The sequence below is a fragment of the Neomonachus schauinslandi genome, chromosome 13 (genome assembly GCF_002201575.2).
Source record: "Neomonachus schauinslandi chromosome 13, ASM220157v2, whole genome shotgun sequence".
Taxonomy (NCBI): domain Eukaryota; kingdom Metazoa; phylum Chordata; class Mammalia; order Carnivora; family Phocidae; genus Neomonachus; species Neomonachus schauinslandi.
Genome location: NC_058415.1, coordinates 45,735,733 through 45,755,805, shown reverse-complemented (window position 1 = coordinate 45,755,805; position 20,073 = coordinate 45,735,733). Strand labels below are relative to the sequence as shown.

General features: G+C 40.1%; 1 protein-coding gene across 1 annotated transcript in view; it reads right to left on the bottom strand.

The window, feature by feature from the left end:
• Positions 1-20,073, bottom strand: part of FOCAD (focadhesin) — a 282,029-nt gene that overhangs the window by 242,432 nt on the left and 19,524 nt on the right. Inside the window, exon 5 of the mRNA XM_044920455.1 lies at positions 9,734-9,838. Coding sequence (XP_044776390.1) covers positions 9,734-9,838 — 105 coding nt within the window. The remainder of the gene's footprint in view (positions 1-9,733; positions 9,839-20,073) is intronic.

Here is a 20,073-nt window from a genome sequence, read left to right as displayed (position 1 = left end):
CTGTCAAAATAAATAAATAAAATCTTTAAAAAAAAAAAAAAAAAGACTAAAGGGTTTATTTCCATAACTTACAAAGAATACCTCCAAAAAATAAATGTAAAAGGCAAAAACACTAAAAGTTGACTGGACTTGGTAAGCATACAAAAAGATTACAGAATAAATAAAATGTATTATTCACGCAATGGAATATTATTCAGCCATACAATATAGATGAACCTTGAAAACATTATGCTAGGCGGAAAAAGAAAGGCATAAAAGGCCATGTATTGTAGGGATTCCATTTATATAAAATGTCCAGAAGAGGCAAATCCACAGAAACAAAAAAGTGTTTTCTAGGGCTTGGGGGTAAGATATACTAGGGAATGACTGTTAATGAGGCTTCTTTTAGGGGTGATGAAAATGTGCTGGAATTAGATAGTGATTATGGTTAAACAACTTTATGGATATAATACTGAATTGTATGGTTTAAAAAGTTGAATTTTATGGTATATAAATTATATCTCCAAAAAATGCATTAAAAAATATCTCAGGGGTGCCTGGCTGCCTCAGTTAGTGGAGCATGTGATGCTTGATCTTGGGGTCATGAGTTCGAACCCCACGTAGGGTGTAGAGATTACTTAAACAATACAAACATAAAAAAAATTTTCAAATTTAATTCAGCCACATACAATCTTAAATTTCATTAACCTCTTCTTGATTTTAGAAAAAATCATGTGTATCACGTGAAGTACAACACCAACAGAATCAAAATAACTTGAATTTCCCTTACAAAGGAAGTAAGTTCAATCAGAATCTCATTTATTACCTCAATACAACTGGTTGATCATGTGCATTTCTTTTTAAGATTTATTTATTTGAGAGAGAGAGAGAGAGAGCGCATAAGCAGGGGGAGCAGCAGAGGGAGAGGGAGAAACAGATTCCCCACCGAGCAGGGAGCCGGATGCGGGACTCGATCCCAGGACCCCGGGATCATGACCTGAGCCAAAGGCAGATGCTTAGCCGACTAAGCCACCCAGGCACCATGATTACGCCCATTCTTAAGGATGCAGATGTGGGAGGCAAGAGAGTTATATGTTTTTCTAATCACTATGAAATACCATGATGTTGTCTGGTTATTTTAGCCATTCATCCAGTGATTCTCAAACCTGTTTCCACATCAGAATCCCTTGAGATGTTTTTAAAAATATATAGATTCTAGGGGCGCCTGGGTGGCTCAGTCGTTAAGCGTCTGCCTTCGGCTCAGGTCATGATCCCAGGGTCCTGGGATCGAGCTCCGCATCGGGCTCCCTGCTCCGTGGGGAGCCTGCTTCTCCCTCTCCCACTCCTCCTGCTTGTGTTCCCTCTCTGTCTCTGTCAAATAAATAAATTAAATCTTAAAAAAAAAAAAAAGAATTCTTTAAAAAAAAATTAAAGAAAAAATATATAGATTCTAGGTACCCACACTGGCTGACACCCAAGCTTTCTAAATCAGAATCTATAGATTAAGTGCATTTCCAGGGATTCTTACCATTTCCACTTCTCCAGTGCCACCAGCAAATGTGAAAGGAGTGGTAGGCTAGGGAAATCACCATTTTTAAATCATCACAGTGAAAATTAGTTGGGAGGTTGGGGATGTAATGAGGAGCAGGATATTTGCATGGTTCCAAGAGTCTTTTCCACAGATTGCTTATTAGTTACAAGAGAAAAATGATTAACTCTACAGTGGAGAAACAAGACATCACCTCTGACTGGGTAACCAAAATTAAAGTCACTACTGAGGGGTACCTGGCTGGCTCAGTCAGTACAGCATGTGACTCTTGATCCTGGGGCCATGAGTTTGAGCCCCACGATGGGGGTAGAGTTTACTTAAAAAAAAAAAAAAAAATTTTTTTTTAATTTAAAACCACCAGTGAGGGATGAGATGGACATCAGGGCCTCCAGGTGTGAGATCCTGAGAAGGACATGGCATCACTTCTATAGATTTCCAAAAGTCAATGTCATGAAAGACAACGAAAGGAAAAGAGACTGTTCCAGACTTTAAAAGACTAAAAAGATAGGACAACTAAAGGTAACATGTGATCCTAAATTAGATCCTACACACTAAAAATAAAAAGGAAAAAGGTATAAAAGGATGCTATGACAAAACTGGAATATGGACTATAGATTGCTATATCGATGTTAAATTTTCTCAGTATGATAACTGTTCTCTGATTATATGAGAATACCCTTGTTCTTAGAAAATACACACTATTGAATACACATAATCTACTCACAAATGTTTTTTAAGAATTATACCGAATAGACAGAATGATAAAGCAAATGTGGCAAAGTATTAAACTCATGAATCAAGGTAAATGATATACGGGAGGTCTTTTGTACTATTTGCACAATCTTTCTGGAACCTTGAAATTATTTCCAAATAATAAGTTAAAAAGACAGACCTTCAAAACTCCCCACTACTCTTTAACTAAAACCCAAAGTCTTTGCCACGGCCTTGTGTATTCTGGGCCATGCTCCCTCTCCTGGGCCTCCATCCCAGCCACCCGCTCCCTGAAACTGAGCTCCAGCCACTGGGCCTCCTGTGCCTTGCTCCTATGCACCAGCTCACTCTTACTCCAGCACGGAGGCACCTGTTTCCACCTCAATCTCCACACCCTTCCTGTGCTCTTCCCATGGGTGACTCCATCTCATTCTTCAAAATGGGCAGAAGAGAAAATGCAGAAGGAGTTTAATGCTGAGGAAAAGCTAGTTATCAAAATTAAAACTGGGGCTACGTTTTGATGTCCACAGCCACAAACTGGTCTTAGTGCACTGCGTGTCAGTCCTTCTCTTGGGACTCTCTTGTTTTTCTATGTGATAGAACTAAGGGATGAACGTGTTTGCCTTAAGAACAAAGTGAAGGGCGCCTGGGTGGCTCAGATGGTTAAGCATCTGCCTTCGGCTCAGGTCATGATCCCAGGGTCCTGGGATCGAGTCCCGCATCGGGCTCTCTGCTCCTTGGGAGCCTACTTCTCCCTCTGCCTCTCTCTCTCTCTGTCTCTCATGAATGAATAAATAAAATCTTTAAAAAAAAAAAAAAAAAGAACAAAGTGAAAAAGATCAGTATGAATTACAAAGTACTTCAGCCTTCAGGACACACATCTTTACGTTCTTAACATTAAGTCTCTAGGACGCCTGGGTGGCTCAGTCAGGTGGCCGTCTGCCTTTGGCTTGGGTCATGATCCCGGGGTCCTGGGATTGAGCCCCACATCCAGCTCCCTGCTTGGCGGGGAGGCCTGCTTCTCCTTCTCCCTCTGCTGCTCCCCCTGCTTGTGCTCTCTCTCTCTGTCAAATGAATAAATAAAATCTTAAAAAAAAAAATCAACTATCTAAATAAACTACCTAACACTGTCCAAAGAGATGAACAAATACATATAGAGGGTGCATAACTAATCTGCTCAGGGTATAACCCTCCGTTACCCTTGGCCCCATCACCCATTCAGAGCACACCATCTGCCAAAAGCATTTAATATTCCCTAATTTCAGAAAGTACAGCTTGATGTGGATCAGACCAAACCTTTCCACAAATGAGATTCTTAACATTTGCTATGTGTGCATGTCGGCCACTGTCTGGCACATCAGAATGGTGCATGAATTCTGGAACAAGCAGTCACCGCTCATGAATTCACAGCTACTTCCTCACTTCAGCAAAAGGAAGAGAGATCTTGAAAAGATTGCCATAATATGAATATGCAGAGGAAAAAACGAAAGGCAGAGCTTATGATAAAATTTCCGGGGGGGGTGGTGGGGATGGCATATTACAAAGCAACTAAGAAAATGAGCCTCAATAATTTATGAATCGTAAAAACTTAAGTTTAGTTATTCTTCCTCACAACTGAAATACGCACCGCAGATCCGTTCTCTGCTGCACTTCCTCTATGGTCAATATTCAAGAATGTTTAAGTAACTTAAATATAAGTGTTACAGAAAAATGGAGTTCAAGGTAACCAACAGAAAATCCGGACCATGGGTGCCTGGGTGGCTCAGTTGTTAAGCGTCTGCCTTCGGCTCAGGTCATGATCCCGGGGTCCTGGGATCGAGCCCCACATCGGGCTCCCTGCTCCGCGGGAAGCCTGCTTCTCCCTCTCCCACTCCCCCTGCTTGTGTTCCCTCTCTCACAGTCTGTCAAAAAATAAAACCTTAAAAAAAAAAAAAAAAAATCCGGACCAAACAAAAGGGGGAGAAGAAAGATAAGCCTAAACTAAAGGATACATTAGTAGCAGTTTTTAAAAGGCAGGATGGGGGGGGAGGGGTGCCTGGTTGGCTCAGTCGATAGAGCGCGCTTGATCTTGGGGTCATGAGTTCAAGACCCACATTGGGTGTATAGAGATTACAAAAAATAAACAAACTTTTAAAAAAGGCAATTATTATAAAAATTGCTCACAGGTAGAAAAGAGCTTCTAAGATTTTGAAAACTGTTAAATGCCTAAAACAGGGGTCACAAAGCTGTTGCCCTTGGATCAGATGTGTTTTGTCTGCCTACCCTGTATTTTTAAAAATCTGAATTGTCTTCCAGCATTCGGTGGTCGGGAGATGTCATATAAAATGTTATTAATCCTGAAAGATCTGAAGGTCTCGCAACAATGAACCCCTATTGCCTCGTTTCAACAACTGGCCAGCAGTTCTCCCCGCTACCAGCAGACTGGAAACCATCTAGGAAGCTTTGAAAAACCAATGCCTGAGGCACACCCTCCAGTCCTTCTAGGGAAAGCCCAGGCACCTGTACATTTAAAAGCCCCTCAAGGCACCTGGGTGGCTCAGTCGTCAAGCGTCTGCCTTCAGCTCAGGTCATGATCCCAGGGTCCTGGGATCAAGCCCCCTGTGGGGCTTCCTGATCAGTGGGGAGTCTGCTTCTCCTTCAAACCCCCTTGTACTCTCTCTCTCAAATAAATAAAATCTTTAAAAAATAATAATAATAAAAGCTCCTCAAAGGCTTTATTCTGCAACCAGAGTCGAGATTCATGCACCTAGAGTTTCACACATAACATATGCTAAGTATAAATGTGCTGTGGTGTTCTTCCAGCTAACCCTACCCTAAAAATCATCAGAGTTGAAACCACATTTAAACATCCCCATTTAATCTTAAGTCACAAAACTAAAGAAGGGTCCAGCTAAGCAAAATGAACTTCATTAGACATACACACTCTAGTCTACTGTATCTCAAAGCAAGGTCAGTAGACTACCTATGCGTCTAAATTTTGTTAAAATGCAGGTTTCCGGTCATGTTCCACACATACATAACAAAAACTCGGAGCGTGAGCTCCTGCTGCACGGTAAACACTGAAAACCAGTGTTGCTTTTTTAAGAGAGTTGCTGAGGGCTCTCTTCTCCTCCTGCTCCAAACAAGCATCTACCATCTGACCATGAAGAACACTCACTTGCTGGGGCCACAGAAGAATAGAGCAATGAGGTTTAAATCTCTTACATGCTCTCTTGCATTTGTACTTGGCTTGCCCTCACTAGTCTGCTTTTCCTTTAGAAATGCTCTTTGGTTCTAATCTTGGCCTCTCTATTGTCCATGGTAGACGTGGTTTGATGAACTCGGTGCCTTGGCACTTAGGAGGAAACAGGCTTTTTGCCCCCCAACAGGGAGCAGAGGCCAGGAGACAGGATTAAGCAACTCAGTATCCCCCCTGGTGTATCCCCAAGGGGCTCCTTGCTGCTTCTATGTGGTACCTTTAAGCTCCCACGGCCTCAAGCAGTATTTCTCAATTGTGAACCACAAATGACCTATATCCAGATCACTGAGCAGCTGGGTAAACATGCTGCTTCCTAAGTCTCGTGCAAAACCAACTGCGTAAGAATCTCCAGCAAGGGCTTGAAACGCTGCACTGTTAACAAGCTCCCCAGGCACTTCTTTGGCATAGAAAGTTTGAGAACCACTGAGCTCTAGGTTCAACAAAGAGAATACCCTCTCTAGAGCGCCTTCCATGAAATTCACAGGAACCAGGGGAAGCCACTGGCTCACATTTCCGGTCCTCACAGCCCCCTCCCTTCACTTCCATACTGGCATAAGCAAATTCAGCACCAACCTATTTAAAACAACCACGTATTCCGTTGTACTAGAATTCAAATTAATCGGCTATTAGGACAAGAAGAAGTGAAAAATGCTCAAACTCCAAAACTGTACGCTAGCTGAGTCCTCAATACCGTAAAAAACACAGATGAGGGGTGCCTGGGGGGCTCAGTTGTTGGGCGTCTGCTTCGGCTCAGGTCGTGATCTCAGGGTCCTGGGATCGAGCCCCGCATCGGGCTCCCTGCTCGGCAGGAAGCCTGCTTCTCCCTCTCCCACTCCCCCTGCTTGTGGTCCCTCTCTCACTGTGTCTCTGTCAAATAAATAAATAAAATCTTTAAAAAAACCACACACACAGATGAGTTTCATTCGCAGAAAGCTTCCAATTATCTGTCCTACAACTTCCATCTGAAATTAATTTGCCAGCATAACCAGGGAACACCTCTCAGTGGAGTTCTGCGTTTCTCACAACCCTTTTGTGCTTTCGTACGCAGCTCATCAGTCGCCTCTCCAAAGCTGGAGGATACTGCTAACCAACATGTGGCACAGAAAGCTCTAAAACAACAGGGCAATTTTATGCTTGACTCAGGTAATCAGAGCTCTCTTGAGGGGTGTCTGCTCTTCAGGCTCACCTCTCCTGTGTTCCCGCCCTCCACAGTCCCCCCTGGAGGAACTGAAGGCTCTTATACACTCGATTACACTCTCCTGATTTAGTGCCACACAGCCATTCACATAAGGGCTCTCCATAAACATTACTGGATTATGCCAACTCAGGTGATTGATTCTGGACCTCTCGATGTGCCGCCGCTCTAAAGACGCGACTTACGTATCCAGTATGCTTTCAGCTCCTCAAGCTGGGTTCCCTATCCACACCTTGCACCCACTGTCTTTTGAAGAACCAACCAGCGGAGAAAATGAATTATAAAGCAGGGAAACAGGTGAAGCGTGACGGACGACTGAAGGTCCGGCACTCACACACGGTAAGGACAATCGGTGGGAAAGGGAGAGTAACTCTAACCCTTCTGTTGGCAGGAAATTTCCTTTTACCATCATCTAAACCAGAGCTTCTTAAAACGTTAAGGTGCCTACGGATTACCTGCAAAATCTAACTGGAGTGCGGGTGCGGATACAGGTAGTGTGAGTTGGAGTAGGAGACCCCACTCTCCAAGAGGCTCCCAGGTACTGCTGACGGCGAGGCGGAGCTCCACTACCCATAGTGTGGGGGAGAGAAGGGTCAGCATCACCTGGGAGCTTGTTACTCGAGAATCCTGAGCCCACCCTCAGCCTAAAGAAAGAGAATCTTGTGTTCAACAAGGTCCCAGGCGATTAGTATGCACATTAGGGCAGCTGACATTCCATCTTGTATCAGAATCACTTGGGATCTTTTAAGAAATACAAATGCCGAGGCCTTACAGCAGAGATTCTGATGCAGTTGATCTGGGTTATTTGATTGTTCCTATGCTTGTTTTTAAGCACACCCAGGTGGTTCTAATAAGCAGCCAGTGTTGCGAACCATTGAATTAAAAATACCCCACTGGGAGGACGGAAATATGGAGTGACTGCTAATGGGTGAGGAATTCGGGGAGATGTGAAAATGTCCTAAAATTAATAATGGCAATGGCTGTGTAATTCTGTGAATATACCAAAAAAAAACAAAAACAAAAACCAAACACTGAGTTGTATACTTTAAATGGGTTGATCCTGTGGTATGTGAATATCTCGATAAAACTTATATAAAAATTTAAAACTTTAGGGCGCCTGGGTGGCTCAGTTGGTTAAGCGACTGCCTTCGGCTCAGGTCATGATCCTGGAATCCCGGGATCGAGTCCCGCATCGGGCTCCCTGCTCAGCGGGGGGGTCTGCTTCTCCTTCTGACCCTCCCCCCCCATGCTCTCTCTCTCTGTCTCATTCTCTCTCTCAAATAAATAAAAATAAAATCTTAAAAAAAAAATTAAAAAAAAAATTTTAAACTTTAATGGCTTTCCTATTTTAAAATAAATAACTCCCACTGAATAATAAAATGGAATTATTTTCTCTCTCTTTTCTTTAAGATTTTATTTATCTATTTTTAGAAAGAAAGAGTGAAGGGGAGGGGAAGAGTTTGGGGAGAGAATCTTAAGCAAACTCCATACTGAGCTGAGTTCCACGTGGAGCTCGATCTCAGGACTCTGAGATCATGACCTGAGCTGAAACGAAGAGTCGGACACTTAACCGACTTAGCCACCCAGGCGCCCCTGGAATTATCTTCTATCCTGGAACTCTAGCCCAAGAGTTTGAAATTCTTTAAAAAAAAAAAAAAAAAAAAACACAGATATTTATATGACTCATCTAGAAATACTAAGATCTACTCATCTTCTTCTTAGGTTCAATTCTGGTTAAGGTAATGGATAAAAGAGAAACCTGAAATGAAAACCCTGTTAGGTCATAGAGCACCACAGTATGTAAGAAAAAAAAAGAAATAAAAGCATATTTATCATTTTGGAAGAGTTTACACACCCCAGGTTTCCAGGGTATTTTCAAAAAAATAATTTTCCTTTTGCTTCTCAAATTTAAAAATAAATTAACTTATGAATTAATAAGTTAACAATGAATTAACTAATTCATTATCCTACATTCTTCCAAATTTTCTGTATGTTTGAAAATATTCAAAAAACCATGTTAAGAAAAAAAAAATACATAAAATGAAAATCTGCCCTTATTAAAAAATTGGCTTAAACTCTCAATAAAAAAAATCATAAATAGGGGCACCTGGGTGGCTCTGTCAGTTAAGCGTCTGCCTTCAGCTCAGGTCATGATCCCAGCGTCCTGGGATCAAGCCCCACACTGGGCTTCCTGCTTATGGAGGACTCTGCTTCTCCCTCTCCCTCTGCCCCTCCCACCCTCTCTCTGTCTCTCTCTCAAATAAATGAATAAAGATTTTACTTATTTATTTGAAAGAGAGAGAGACAGCGAGAGCACACAAGCAGGGGGAGCAGCAGAGGGAGAAGCAGACTCCCCACTGAGCAGGGAGCCCAATGCGGGACTCGATCCCAGGACTCTACAACATACACTAGTTACGTGGCATCTTCTGGGACGCTCTGCTCACGAAGTAGGAGCCCCTCTCTTAAGAAATGGCTTTCTGGGACCTTCAAGGCAATGTTAGGGCCAACTTTACAAGTAAGTACGATGCCTTCCCTTGTCCAAACTCCTCAGTAAAATCCAATGTATTTCACTATAATTGTTGCTATGTGTATTTTTTTTAACATGATTCTACCATGTTACATTATATAGATGACAAAGAAAAGGCAAATCAGTGCTCCTACCTACTAACCTTGCCCTGAGTATTAACCCTTAAATAGCCTATTACTTTTTATAGTACCCTCCTACCTTACCTAAACCCCTCCTGCTTTCAGTACATCTGCTCAATCAACTTTTCAGTTTTCATAGTATTGGGAAGATGGTTATAGATATCCCAGAGCAGAAAGAATTTTGGGGAACAGATTCCAATTCCAAGGAAGCAACCGTGAAACCCACAATGGTGATATCAGCATGTTTTCAAATCTATCTCCATCTTCTATGTCTTTGAAATACTAACTTCCTGAGAGGTCTAAGACCCAACATCACTGTTGAATTAAATAATTCTTAATCGATTAGTGTATCTGTTCATAACTTAGTTAACAATTCACACACACACACAAATTTTTTAAAGGAGAAATGGCATACCTAATAGTATATAAATTCCGAATATTCTTCTCCCCACCTTGTCCTTCCTTAAGAGCTTGCATTTGTAATAATTTCATAATGGCTTTTATCAAGCCATGTGTATTCCTGTAAAGAAATATAACATGTTAAATGCTATAGATATAAAGTGAATATCTAATCAGGTACTTAAATCAACCATTTTTAAATAATTGAACCCTTGCCACCCACACTGAACAGTAACCACCCACATGCACCCACCTCATTCTACAGGGCAGCCAAGAGGCCCAAAGGTAGACAGCTCTCATCCAACATATTTAAAAGAGAAGTCAGACAAAGAATCAAACCACCAACCTATCACCTCTCTACACATGCCTGGGGGGTATCAATGAGGAAAAAATAAACATTAGCCCACATAATTGCAGGCAGTGACCACATCAGTTACCCCATACTGAATAATTCTTTCATTTATAAATATTAGTAGACCATGAATAATAACCAGACATATGAAATGGATTAGCCACTCAAAAAAGTGGGCCAGGGGACCATTCAGAGCAAATAACCCCCAATAAAATAAAGGGGAGTGGGAATAAAACCTTAAATTTTTTCTTTATTCTCTGGAAGAGGTAGGAGGATAATATATCAAAAAAAAGGAAGGAAGGAAGGAAGACCCTGCCCTTTTTCTTTCGTTATTTTTTTTTAATTGTGACATGGAATTTTTTTCCTGCTTTACTGAGGTAAAATTGACAAATACAACTGTAGTATATTTAAAGTATACAATGTGATATGTGCATACATTAACTTAATTATGGCAACCATTTTATAATTAACACATCCATCAACTCACATACTTTATTTTACCTTTTTTTTTCTTTTGGTGAGAATGCTAAAGATCTACTCACAGGAATTTCAAGTATACAATACAGTATTGTTAACTCTAGTCACCATGCTATACATTAGATCATCAGAACTTGCTCATCTTCCAACTGGAAGTTTGGATGTATCCTCTGACCCACCTCTCCCCATTTCTCCCACCCAGCTGCTGGCAACCACCATTCTACCTTGTTTCTATGAGTTTGTTGTTTTTTTCTTTATTCCACATATAAGTGTTACCACTCATATTTGTCTTTCTCTGGGTTATTTCACTTAGCATAATGCCCTCCAGGTTCATCTATGTTGGCACAAACTAGCCTGCCCTTTTTAAATAAGGTTCTCCCTGGGAATGAAAAAGAAATCTTAGAAATAAAAAAATATTGCTTGTTAAATGGGAAAAAAAGTAATTATGTTTTAAATCATGGTTGTTAATATTTATGGAGCATACATTGTAAGCTAAGTACTCCCCTAAGTGCTTAACATGTATTGTCATTTACTATCCAAAATATAGTAAGTTACAAATCACTTTATTTTTAGGCTAGGACAAGACTTGGACTTAATTCATTGGTATCATTTGGGGCAATTATGTGAGGTGTTATTTTAGTGTACTCTTCTACAACATTTAAAGTTTTCCAACTGACATAAGGTTTGCCCACACTGTCCACTACAGTAGCCAACAGCCACACGGCACCTGTAATGTGCACATGTGGCTAATCCAAACTGAGATGCGCTAGAAGTGTAAAATACCCACTGGATTTTAAAGACTTAGGACACAATAAAGAACATAAAATATTATATGTAATTTTTTATATTGACTGTATATGGAAATGTTATTTTCAATACATGGGGCATATAATATATATAATTAAAATTAACATCACCTGTTTAACTTTTTAATGTGGCTATGAGAAAATTTTGTATATATGTGGCTCACATTTGTGACTCACCTTTCCTTATCTAGTAATTTACTTTTCATATGATTAGAGTTTTAGAGAAGACAGATAACAGACCTATGGTTTTTATATTGAAGTATAATTAACATACATGATTAGTTTCAGGTGTACAATATAATGATTCAACAATTCTATACACTTCTCCATGCTCATCAAGATAAATGTACTCTTAATCCCCTTTATCTATTTCACCCATCGCCCCCACCTCCTTTCCTCTGGCAACCATCAGTTTGTTCTCTGTATTTAAGATTCTGTTTTTTTGTTTATCTCTATTTTTCTTTGTTCATTTGGTTTGTTCCTTAAATTCCACATATGAGTGAAATCATATGGTATTTGTCCTTCTCTGACTTATTTCACTTAGCATTATATAGCCTCTAGGTCCATCCGTGGTGTTGCAAATGGCAAAATTTCAATCATTTTTATGGATAATATTCCATTGTACGTATATATCACACCATCTTTATCCATTCATCTATCGATGGACAGTTGAGTTGCGTCCATATCGTGGCTATTGTAAATAATGCTGCAATAAACATAAGGGTGCATAAAAAAACACAGGAGTGCATAGATCTTTTCTAATTAGTGTTTTCATTTTCTTTGAGTAAATACTCAGTAATGGAATTACTGGTCATATGGTAATTCTATATTTAATTTTTTGAGGAACCTCCATCCAGACTTATGGTTTTTAACCAATTTGGATCACCTACCACTTTATAAAAGCAGTAGAATCCCAGAGAAAAACACATACATCATATTTGCATTTCATTCACAGAACTACTGAGGCTAATAAATGAACTTGTTTTCTTTTTTTTTTTTAAGTTTATTTACTTTTAGTAATCTCTACACCTAAAGCGGGGTTTGAACTCACTACCCCAAGATCAAGAGCTGCATACTCTACCGTCTTAGCCAGCCAGGTGCCCCTGAACTCCAGTTTTCTAACCTTTAAATTTGGTCTTGTTTGGCCTTATTTGTGGATCCAGATCTTACTGTGTGAATAAGTCAGTGTACTATATTTTAAGTGAGTGTGTAGCATGAATAGATTTTAAGTTTTGAAAAATGATGGCATCAATCAAATCCATTCAAATAGCAGTTGAATTCAATTGAATAATTATTTAGATTATTTAAATATTTCAAGTGGGCTGAGAGGGATGGTTTCAGACTTTTTTTTTCTTAAAGATTTCATTATTTGACAGAGAGAGACACAGCAAGAGAGGGAACACAAGCAGGGGGAGTGTGAGAGGGAGAAGCAGGCTTCCCGCCGAGCAGGGATCCCAATGCGGGGCTCGATCCCAGGACCCTGGGATCATGACCTGAGCCGAAGGCAAACGCCTAAAGACTGAACCACTCAGGTGCCCCTGGTTTCAGATTTTTATTTAAACCCGTGCTTTAATTCTAATTAGCTAGGGAATGTTGGGTCAGGCACTTAACACACAGAAGCCACAACATCCTCATCTATATAATCTAGAATCATGATAAGCCCACCTCTTGTGTTGTTAATAAAGAATAAATACGAGTATGTCAGTAAAACACCTGGTTATTTTTTCAATAAATTGTGATAATCTAATGCATGTAACTGTACCATAAAGATTGTAATGTTTTTCCCTCTTTACAGATGAGGCTATGCAAACACAAGCTTAAATGTGAGTTCATAAATACTTAAAACTGGAATGTGTCTAAAACTACCTACATAATGGAGCACTGGGTGTTATACACAAATAATGAAACATGGAACACTACATCAAAAACTAATGATGTAATGTATGGTGATTAACATAATAAAAAAATAAAACTACCTACGAACCCAAAACTACCCTAACTCCTAGTATTTTCCATCTCTCCTCGCAAAACCCTCTTTCTTGTTTTTAAGCCATTGTTACTCTGTATCTGAGATCGGCTCTTAAAAAAACTAAATTTCTACTGAATTCTGTATGATTGCAGAAAGAGGATACAATAACCGTTTGATTAGGGGCCCCTGGGTGGCTCAGTCAGTTAAGCGTCTGCCTTCAGCTCAGGTCACAATCCCAGGGTCCTGGGATCGAGCCTCTCATTAGGCTCCCTACTCAGTGGGGAGCCTGCTTCTCCCTCTGCCTGCTGCTCCCCCTGCTTGTACCCTCTCACTCTTCTCTCTCTCAAATAAATAAAATCTTTAAAAATTTTTTTAAATAGGGCGCCTGGGTGGCTCAGTTGGTTAAGCGACTGCCTTCGGCTCAGGTCATGATCCTGGAGTCCCGGGATCAAGTCCCACATCGGGCTCCCTGCTCAGCAGGGGGTCTGCTTGTCCCTCTGCCCTCTTCCCTCTCGTGCTCTCTGTCTCTCATTCTCTCTTTCTCAAATAAATAAATAAAATCTTTAAAAAAAAAATTTTTTTTAAATAAATACTAGTTTGATTAGTACAGAAAATCAAAATGGTGAAATAGAAGAAAATATAACCACTAGAGGAGCAAAAATCTAAGATAGAAAAATTCTTCATTGAATCTATGTCTTCAAATTAAAAAGGCTACCAAGTGCTAGGCAAGATTTGTGAAAAAATTGCTGACATTTCTCAAATCCAAAGATAAAAGGAAAATCCTATGACCTCTCAGATTTTATAAAATAAAATTTATAAAATAAAGACCATTTAAAAAATAATAAATAAAGACCATGAGACTGACATCATTTCTAATTTGGCATCAGAATTCTCATCTGCAACACTGAATGAAGAAATATATATGGAAATATAATGGAAATGGAAAGGTTTATATAACTTAATAAGTCTTAACCCCCCAACAAACTAAGAGTAATGTATGAAGACAAAAGAAATACTTTCAGACATAATACTATGAAATTCTTCTTAAATAAGTGCTCCAGTTAAAAGATAAATACATAATACATTATATGTTAATAAAAAAAGATAATACATGATAACTGCACAATTTTGTAAATATATCCCAAACCACTGAGTTATATACTTTCAAAGGATGATTTTCTACTATGAGAATTTTATCTCACTGAGGCTGTTATTTAAAAAAAGAAAGAAAGAAAAAGATAAAGCATAAGAATTGACAAAATAGAAAGAGATGGACTACAAAGAACTGGTCAGAATAAATACCAGAAGAATTTGTCATCAAGTCTTTAACATTTTTCAAATGTGACTACAAAGTTTAAAGCAATTTGTTCAGAGAGGATTTGGAGGGCAGAAGGGGAGAGTGTGAAAAAGAACAAAAGAAAAAGACAACCTATAACTAAAATTCCAGATAGTTTTAGCAAAGTTAGTGGGGAGGGTTTTCAGAGGAGAAAAAACCTTAAGACAAGAGACCATCTGAGATGAAATACTTAACAACATATACGACAGACAAAGCGTTAACATCCAAAAAACAAGAAAAGCAACAAAATAAGGCTAATCATATAATAGCAAGATGAGCAAGGAATATAGATATGCAAATCACAGAAAAATAAGGTTCAAAATATCCAGTGTTGATGAGTGAATGGGGAAATAAGCACTTTCAGGTTGAGCATACACTGGTTGTCTTTTTTTTTTTTTTTTTTTTTTAAGTAATCTCTATACCCAACATGGGGCTTGAACTCACAACCCTGAAATTAAGAGTCTCATATTCTCCCAACTGAGCCAGCCAGGAGCCCCCACTGGTTCGGTCTTTATGGAGAGTAAATTGGCAATATCCATAAATGTTTAAATCCATAAAAAAATTCTAAATGTATATGCCCTTTCTCCCATAAATTCCACTTCTAAGAACCCATCATATAGAAATACCCTTATATAGCCAAAAGAAGATCTTACACTGTATTTGTTACCTTAAAAAATGGAAGAAGAAAAACATGTTTGTCAATATAGAAATATTTAAAATATGATACATTCAGGCGCATGGGTGGCTCAGTTAAGCATCCAACTCTTGGTTTCAGCTCAGGTCATGAACCCAGAGTTGAGAGATTGAGCCCCACCTTGGGCTCCTCGCTCTGCAGGGAGTCTGCCTGTCCCCCTCTCCCCTTCTGCCCCCTGACTTGTATGCATGCACACGCCCTCCCTTGCCCTTTACAAATAAGTAAAATATTTAAAATAACAATAAAATAAAATATGATACATTCATAATAACGAATACTCTGCAGCTGTTAACAAAGATGCAAACGGATATACGGAAAGATATCCAATACCTATTGAGTGAAAAAATGCAAGTTTTAGAACAATATACATAGGAATGGATTACCCAATTTTAAAATACTTGGAGTGTATGTACTTATACTTTCTTTATAGGTCTAGAAATGGGGCTCCAACTTCAATGGAATTAGCTGGTCCCTGATTCCACCCATGTGTCTGGCCCTGACTGCAGATCATCACCCTAGTTCCTTCTATATTCCAGAGGGAACGAAGTTAAGATTTGAAGGCACCTCTGAAACAGGCTAGGAGCCATGAGTCTTCTACTTTCCAGTTTTCACCAGGACCCAAAAAGAAACAGAATTTTTAAAAAAGAAGAGAGAGAAGATGACAAAAAGGAAAAGTTTTACCACTTAACTACTTTCACTACCTGCAAGTGCCACTGTTTGAGTTTTCAAAAAAGTATGCACACTTTTATTTTTTTATTAGTAAAAAAAGGCGGGGGACGAGATTTATAATCTCACGGTGAAGGACTCGCTGATCACAAATAGGAGAGTAAATCTGATCTCCTAGATGAATAGTATGAGCAGAAATTTAAGTAAACAATGAAACAACCATGGTATCTTTTATTTAGAACCTATCATTAGTCACAGTTTGGCACAGACACAAAAACATGTTAATATGAAAAAGTAGACTTCTGAGGAACATTCTCAGGAATTGGAATTAGCCCTCAGATGAGCAAGTTCTCCGTGTACATACCTACACAGAAGAGTACTTTAATGAATCGAAGTGAAGGCTTTAATCAGGACAGAAAAGATCTGGTTACATATTATGACTAACTTATCCACAGTATAACCTGTTACTAGATATTCCCACGTCAGTGTCGGAACTGTGCCTCAAACTCAACATGTCTAAATCCTAACTCTTGCTCTTCTTGCTTTTCTTTCGATGTTCCCTACCTACCAGTTGGCAAGTCAGAAATCAAGGAGTCACCTTTGACATATTCCTTTCAGTCATCCTCATATTTAATCCACCTCAAATGCTTCACCCCTTCTTTTTCTTTTTTTTTTTTTTTATTTATTTATGTGAGACAGAGGGAGAGAGCACGGGGTGGAGCAGCAGAGGGGGAGAGTCCTCCTAAGCAGACTCCACACCGAACGCGAAGCCCAACATGGAGTTCGATCAAATGACCCTGAGATCACGACCTAAGCTGAAACCAAGAGTCGGATGCTTAACTGACCCAGGTGGTCCAACTTCACCCCTTCTATATCTCAAAAATCCATCTATTTCCCTCCATCTCTGATGCAAGCAGGTATCTTCCTTCACCTGATCTACAGCAATAGCCACCTAAACTCATCTCCCTATATCCATTCTATCCGCCTACCCAAAACCCAACTTTTTTTTTTTAAGATTTTATTTCCTTGACAGAGAGAGAGCAAGAAAGCACAAGCAGGGGAAGTGGCAGAGGGAGAGTGGCTCCCCACCGAGAAGGGAGCCCAATGCAGAGAGCTCGATCCTGGGAGTCTCGGATCAGGACCTGAGCCAAAGGCAGCAGACCCTTAACCTACTGAGCCACCCAGGCACCCTCCAACACTTTTATATTATGTGCATACTGCAGCCAGAGTGGCACTTTTGAAACCCCTGATACCCACTAGAGAAATACTTCAGTAGATTCCCTCAGCACTCAGGATTAAAGATGCAAATCCTCAAGATTAGCCATTGAGAACCGCATTATCTGGCCCCTACCTACCTTCCCAGCTTCATCTCAAACCACTCTCCCTCTGCTTTTGACACCTTTTTTTTTTTTTTGTAAAGATGTTATTCATTTGCGAGAAAGAGAGACAGTGTACACAGGAGCTGGGAAAGGGGCAGAGGAACAAGCAGACTCCATGCTGAGCATGGGGCTCAACCCCAGGTACATGCAGGGCTCAATCCCAGGACCCTGAGATCATGACCTGAGCCGAAGGCAGACACTTAATCAACTGAGCCGCCCAGATGTCCCAGCTTTTGACATTCTTTTAGGCCTTCCTATGAGCCATCTTCCCTCCTACCACAGGGACCTGGCACATGCTATTTCCTGTAATGAGAAAGCCTAGCCACTCCTATTTGCCTAGATAAGTTCTATTCATTCCTCAGTCTCATCCTAGGTGTTACTTCATCAGGATGATACTAAAGGGACTCCTGGCACGGTGTACTTTCATTCAACTATGTGATTGTGGCAGTCCCTGCCTCTAAACCAAAGGCATGATAAGTACAATGACTATTTCTGCTTTCCTCACCATGATATCATAGCACCAAGCACAGGTATATAGGAGATAGTAAAAAAGAGTGGGTCTGGAACAAACTCAAAAACAGTGAAAAGATACTCAAGTCTCAAAAAAGGATTTTTAAAAAAGAGGGAAGAAAACTGAAATACATCAATTAAGTCTAAATCCATGAACACATTATAATTCTTTATAAAATAAAATCAAACTGGTCAACACTGAAGGATGCTATGAAAAAGCTGACTATTTTGAAGTTGACCAAATTTATTTGAGAAAAAATCCCACTATATATCCTGCCTTTCCTGTACAAGCTGTACTACTGGGTTAACCAAATAATAGATGCGGGGAAGAGTCTCTTTATTGCAATATTTCAGGAAGCAAGCCAAGAAAAAATGATAGAATTTCAACCATGTTGAAGGTCCTAACGAATTAATGGATCTAACCATTCAGCATCAACAGCTAACATTTCCAAAAAAGAAAACAATCGGTTGGGCGTCTGCCTTCGGCTCGGGTCACGATCCCAGGGTCCTGGGGTCGAGTCCCGCATCGGGCTCCCTGCTCGCCGGGGAGCCTGCCTCTCCCTCTGCCTGCTAGGCCTGCCACTTCCCCTGTTTGTGCACGTGGTCTCTCTCTCTCTGACAAATAAATAAATAAAATCTTTAAAAAAAAAAAAATCAGATATTATTTCCCTCCTGACTAGGGAACACATTACCATCTATGAGAAGTCTTCCCTCCCCTAACACCCCTCCCAATAAGAAAAAAAACTGAACATAAATCTCATCAAATTTCTAAAGCAAACTTCCATTTTACAGGAAAATATAGAGAAATAAGTTAAAGTACACCATGGAGATGCATTCAGCAGAGCCCAAGAAAGAGAGACAGGGACGCCTGAGAGGCTCAGTCAGTTAAGCATCTGCCTTCGGCTCAGGTCATGATCCCAGGGTCCTGGGATCGAGTCCCACATCGGGCTCCTTGCTCAGCAAGGAGCCTTGCTTCTCCCTCTGCCTGCCTGTCTCTCTCTCTCTGATAAATAAATAAAATCTTAAAAAATATATATTTAAAAAAAAAGAAAGAGAGACACAGAGACAGAGATGAGTAGATGTGAGGGGGGCGATCCCATCGATTAAAAAAGGTGTAAAAGATATAACAACAAATTCTTGGATGGTCATTCAGAAACAAATCATAAAAAAAAAGAATATGGGACAAATGGAAATCTGAACACTGACTATACATTTAAAAAAATTATACACACACACATATATATCCAGGTATAATAATGACATTATTATTGTTTTCTAAAAGGAGATACACAGTTAAATATCTAAAGAAGAAATTATACGGTGTCTGGGATTTGCTTCCAAGCATGGACAGGGTGGGCTATGGAAGGAGCAGGTTTAGTGGCTGTAGGGATGCGTGAAAGGAACATGAGGGTTCATAATACTATTCTACCTACTTTTGAAATTCTCTATAAAAAGTTTTTAAAATCATAGGAGAAGTTCCTCTTTTTAACACCAACTGTGCCCAAGATTTTCTTGGTAATTTTTTTGTGTCACACTATATGCTAGTTTCCTTCCCTCAGTCGCCCTGGCAACCAAGGCAGTGGTGGTTTCTACCATTGCTGCTGTTTGGAGAGGTAATACATAGTTTCAAAAGAACATTCCAGAGGACGATGACAACGGAAAACATGGCGGCATCTCGCCAACACAGGAACACGGTTATGTTACTACCTTTGACAGTGACTCTATCCACTCAATGTCTCCTCCCTCTAGTCCTCTCTGAGCAACACCGGTCTAACACCAGTCACTTAAGCACAATTATAGTTCAAAGCTACAGCTGAGCTGAGGGGCTGAAAGATACCTAAGTCATGGCTTTCCCTCCAAGTTCAATCCCAGTGAAGAAGACTCCTTGGAATCAGTGTTCCAGCCTCCTGTGTGGGGACTCGCCACTCCTTCCCCATTCGTGTGGTTACTCTGTAGGGAACCTAGCACACATATGCTCACACAGTGCAGACACAGCCTCTAGATGGTTAAATTGTGTCTCCCAGAAGGATACATCTAAGTCCTATCCTCTGGTACCCGTGAAGGTGACTTTGTTTGGAAATAGGGTCTCTGCAGATATAATTAAGGATCTCGAGATCAGATCATCCAGGGTGGGTCTTAGATTCAATGACTGGTGTGCTTCTGAGAG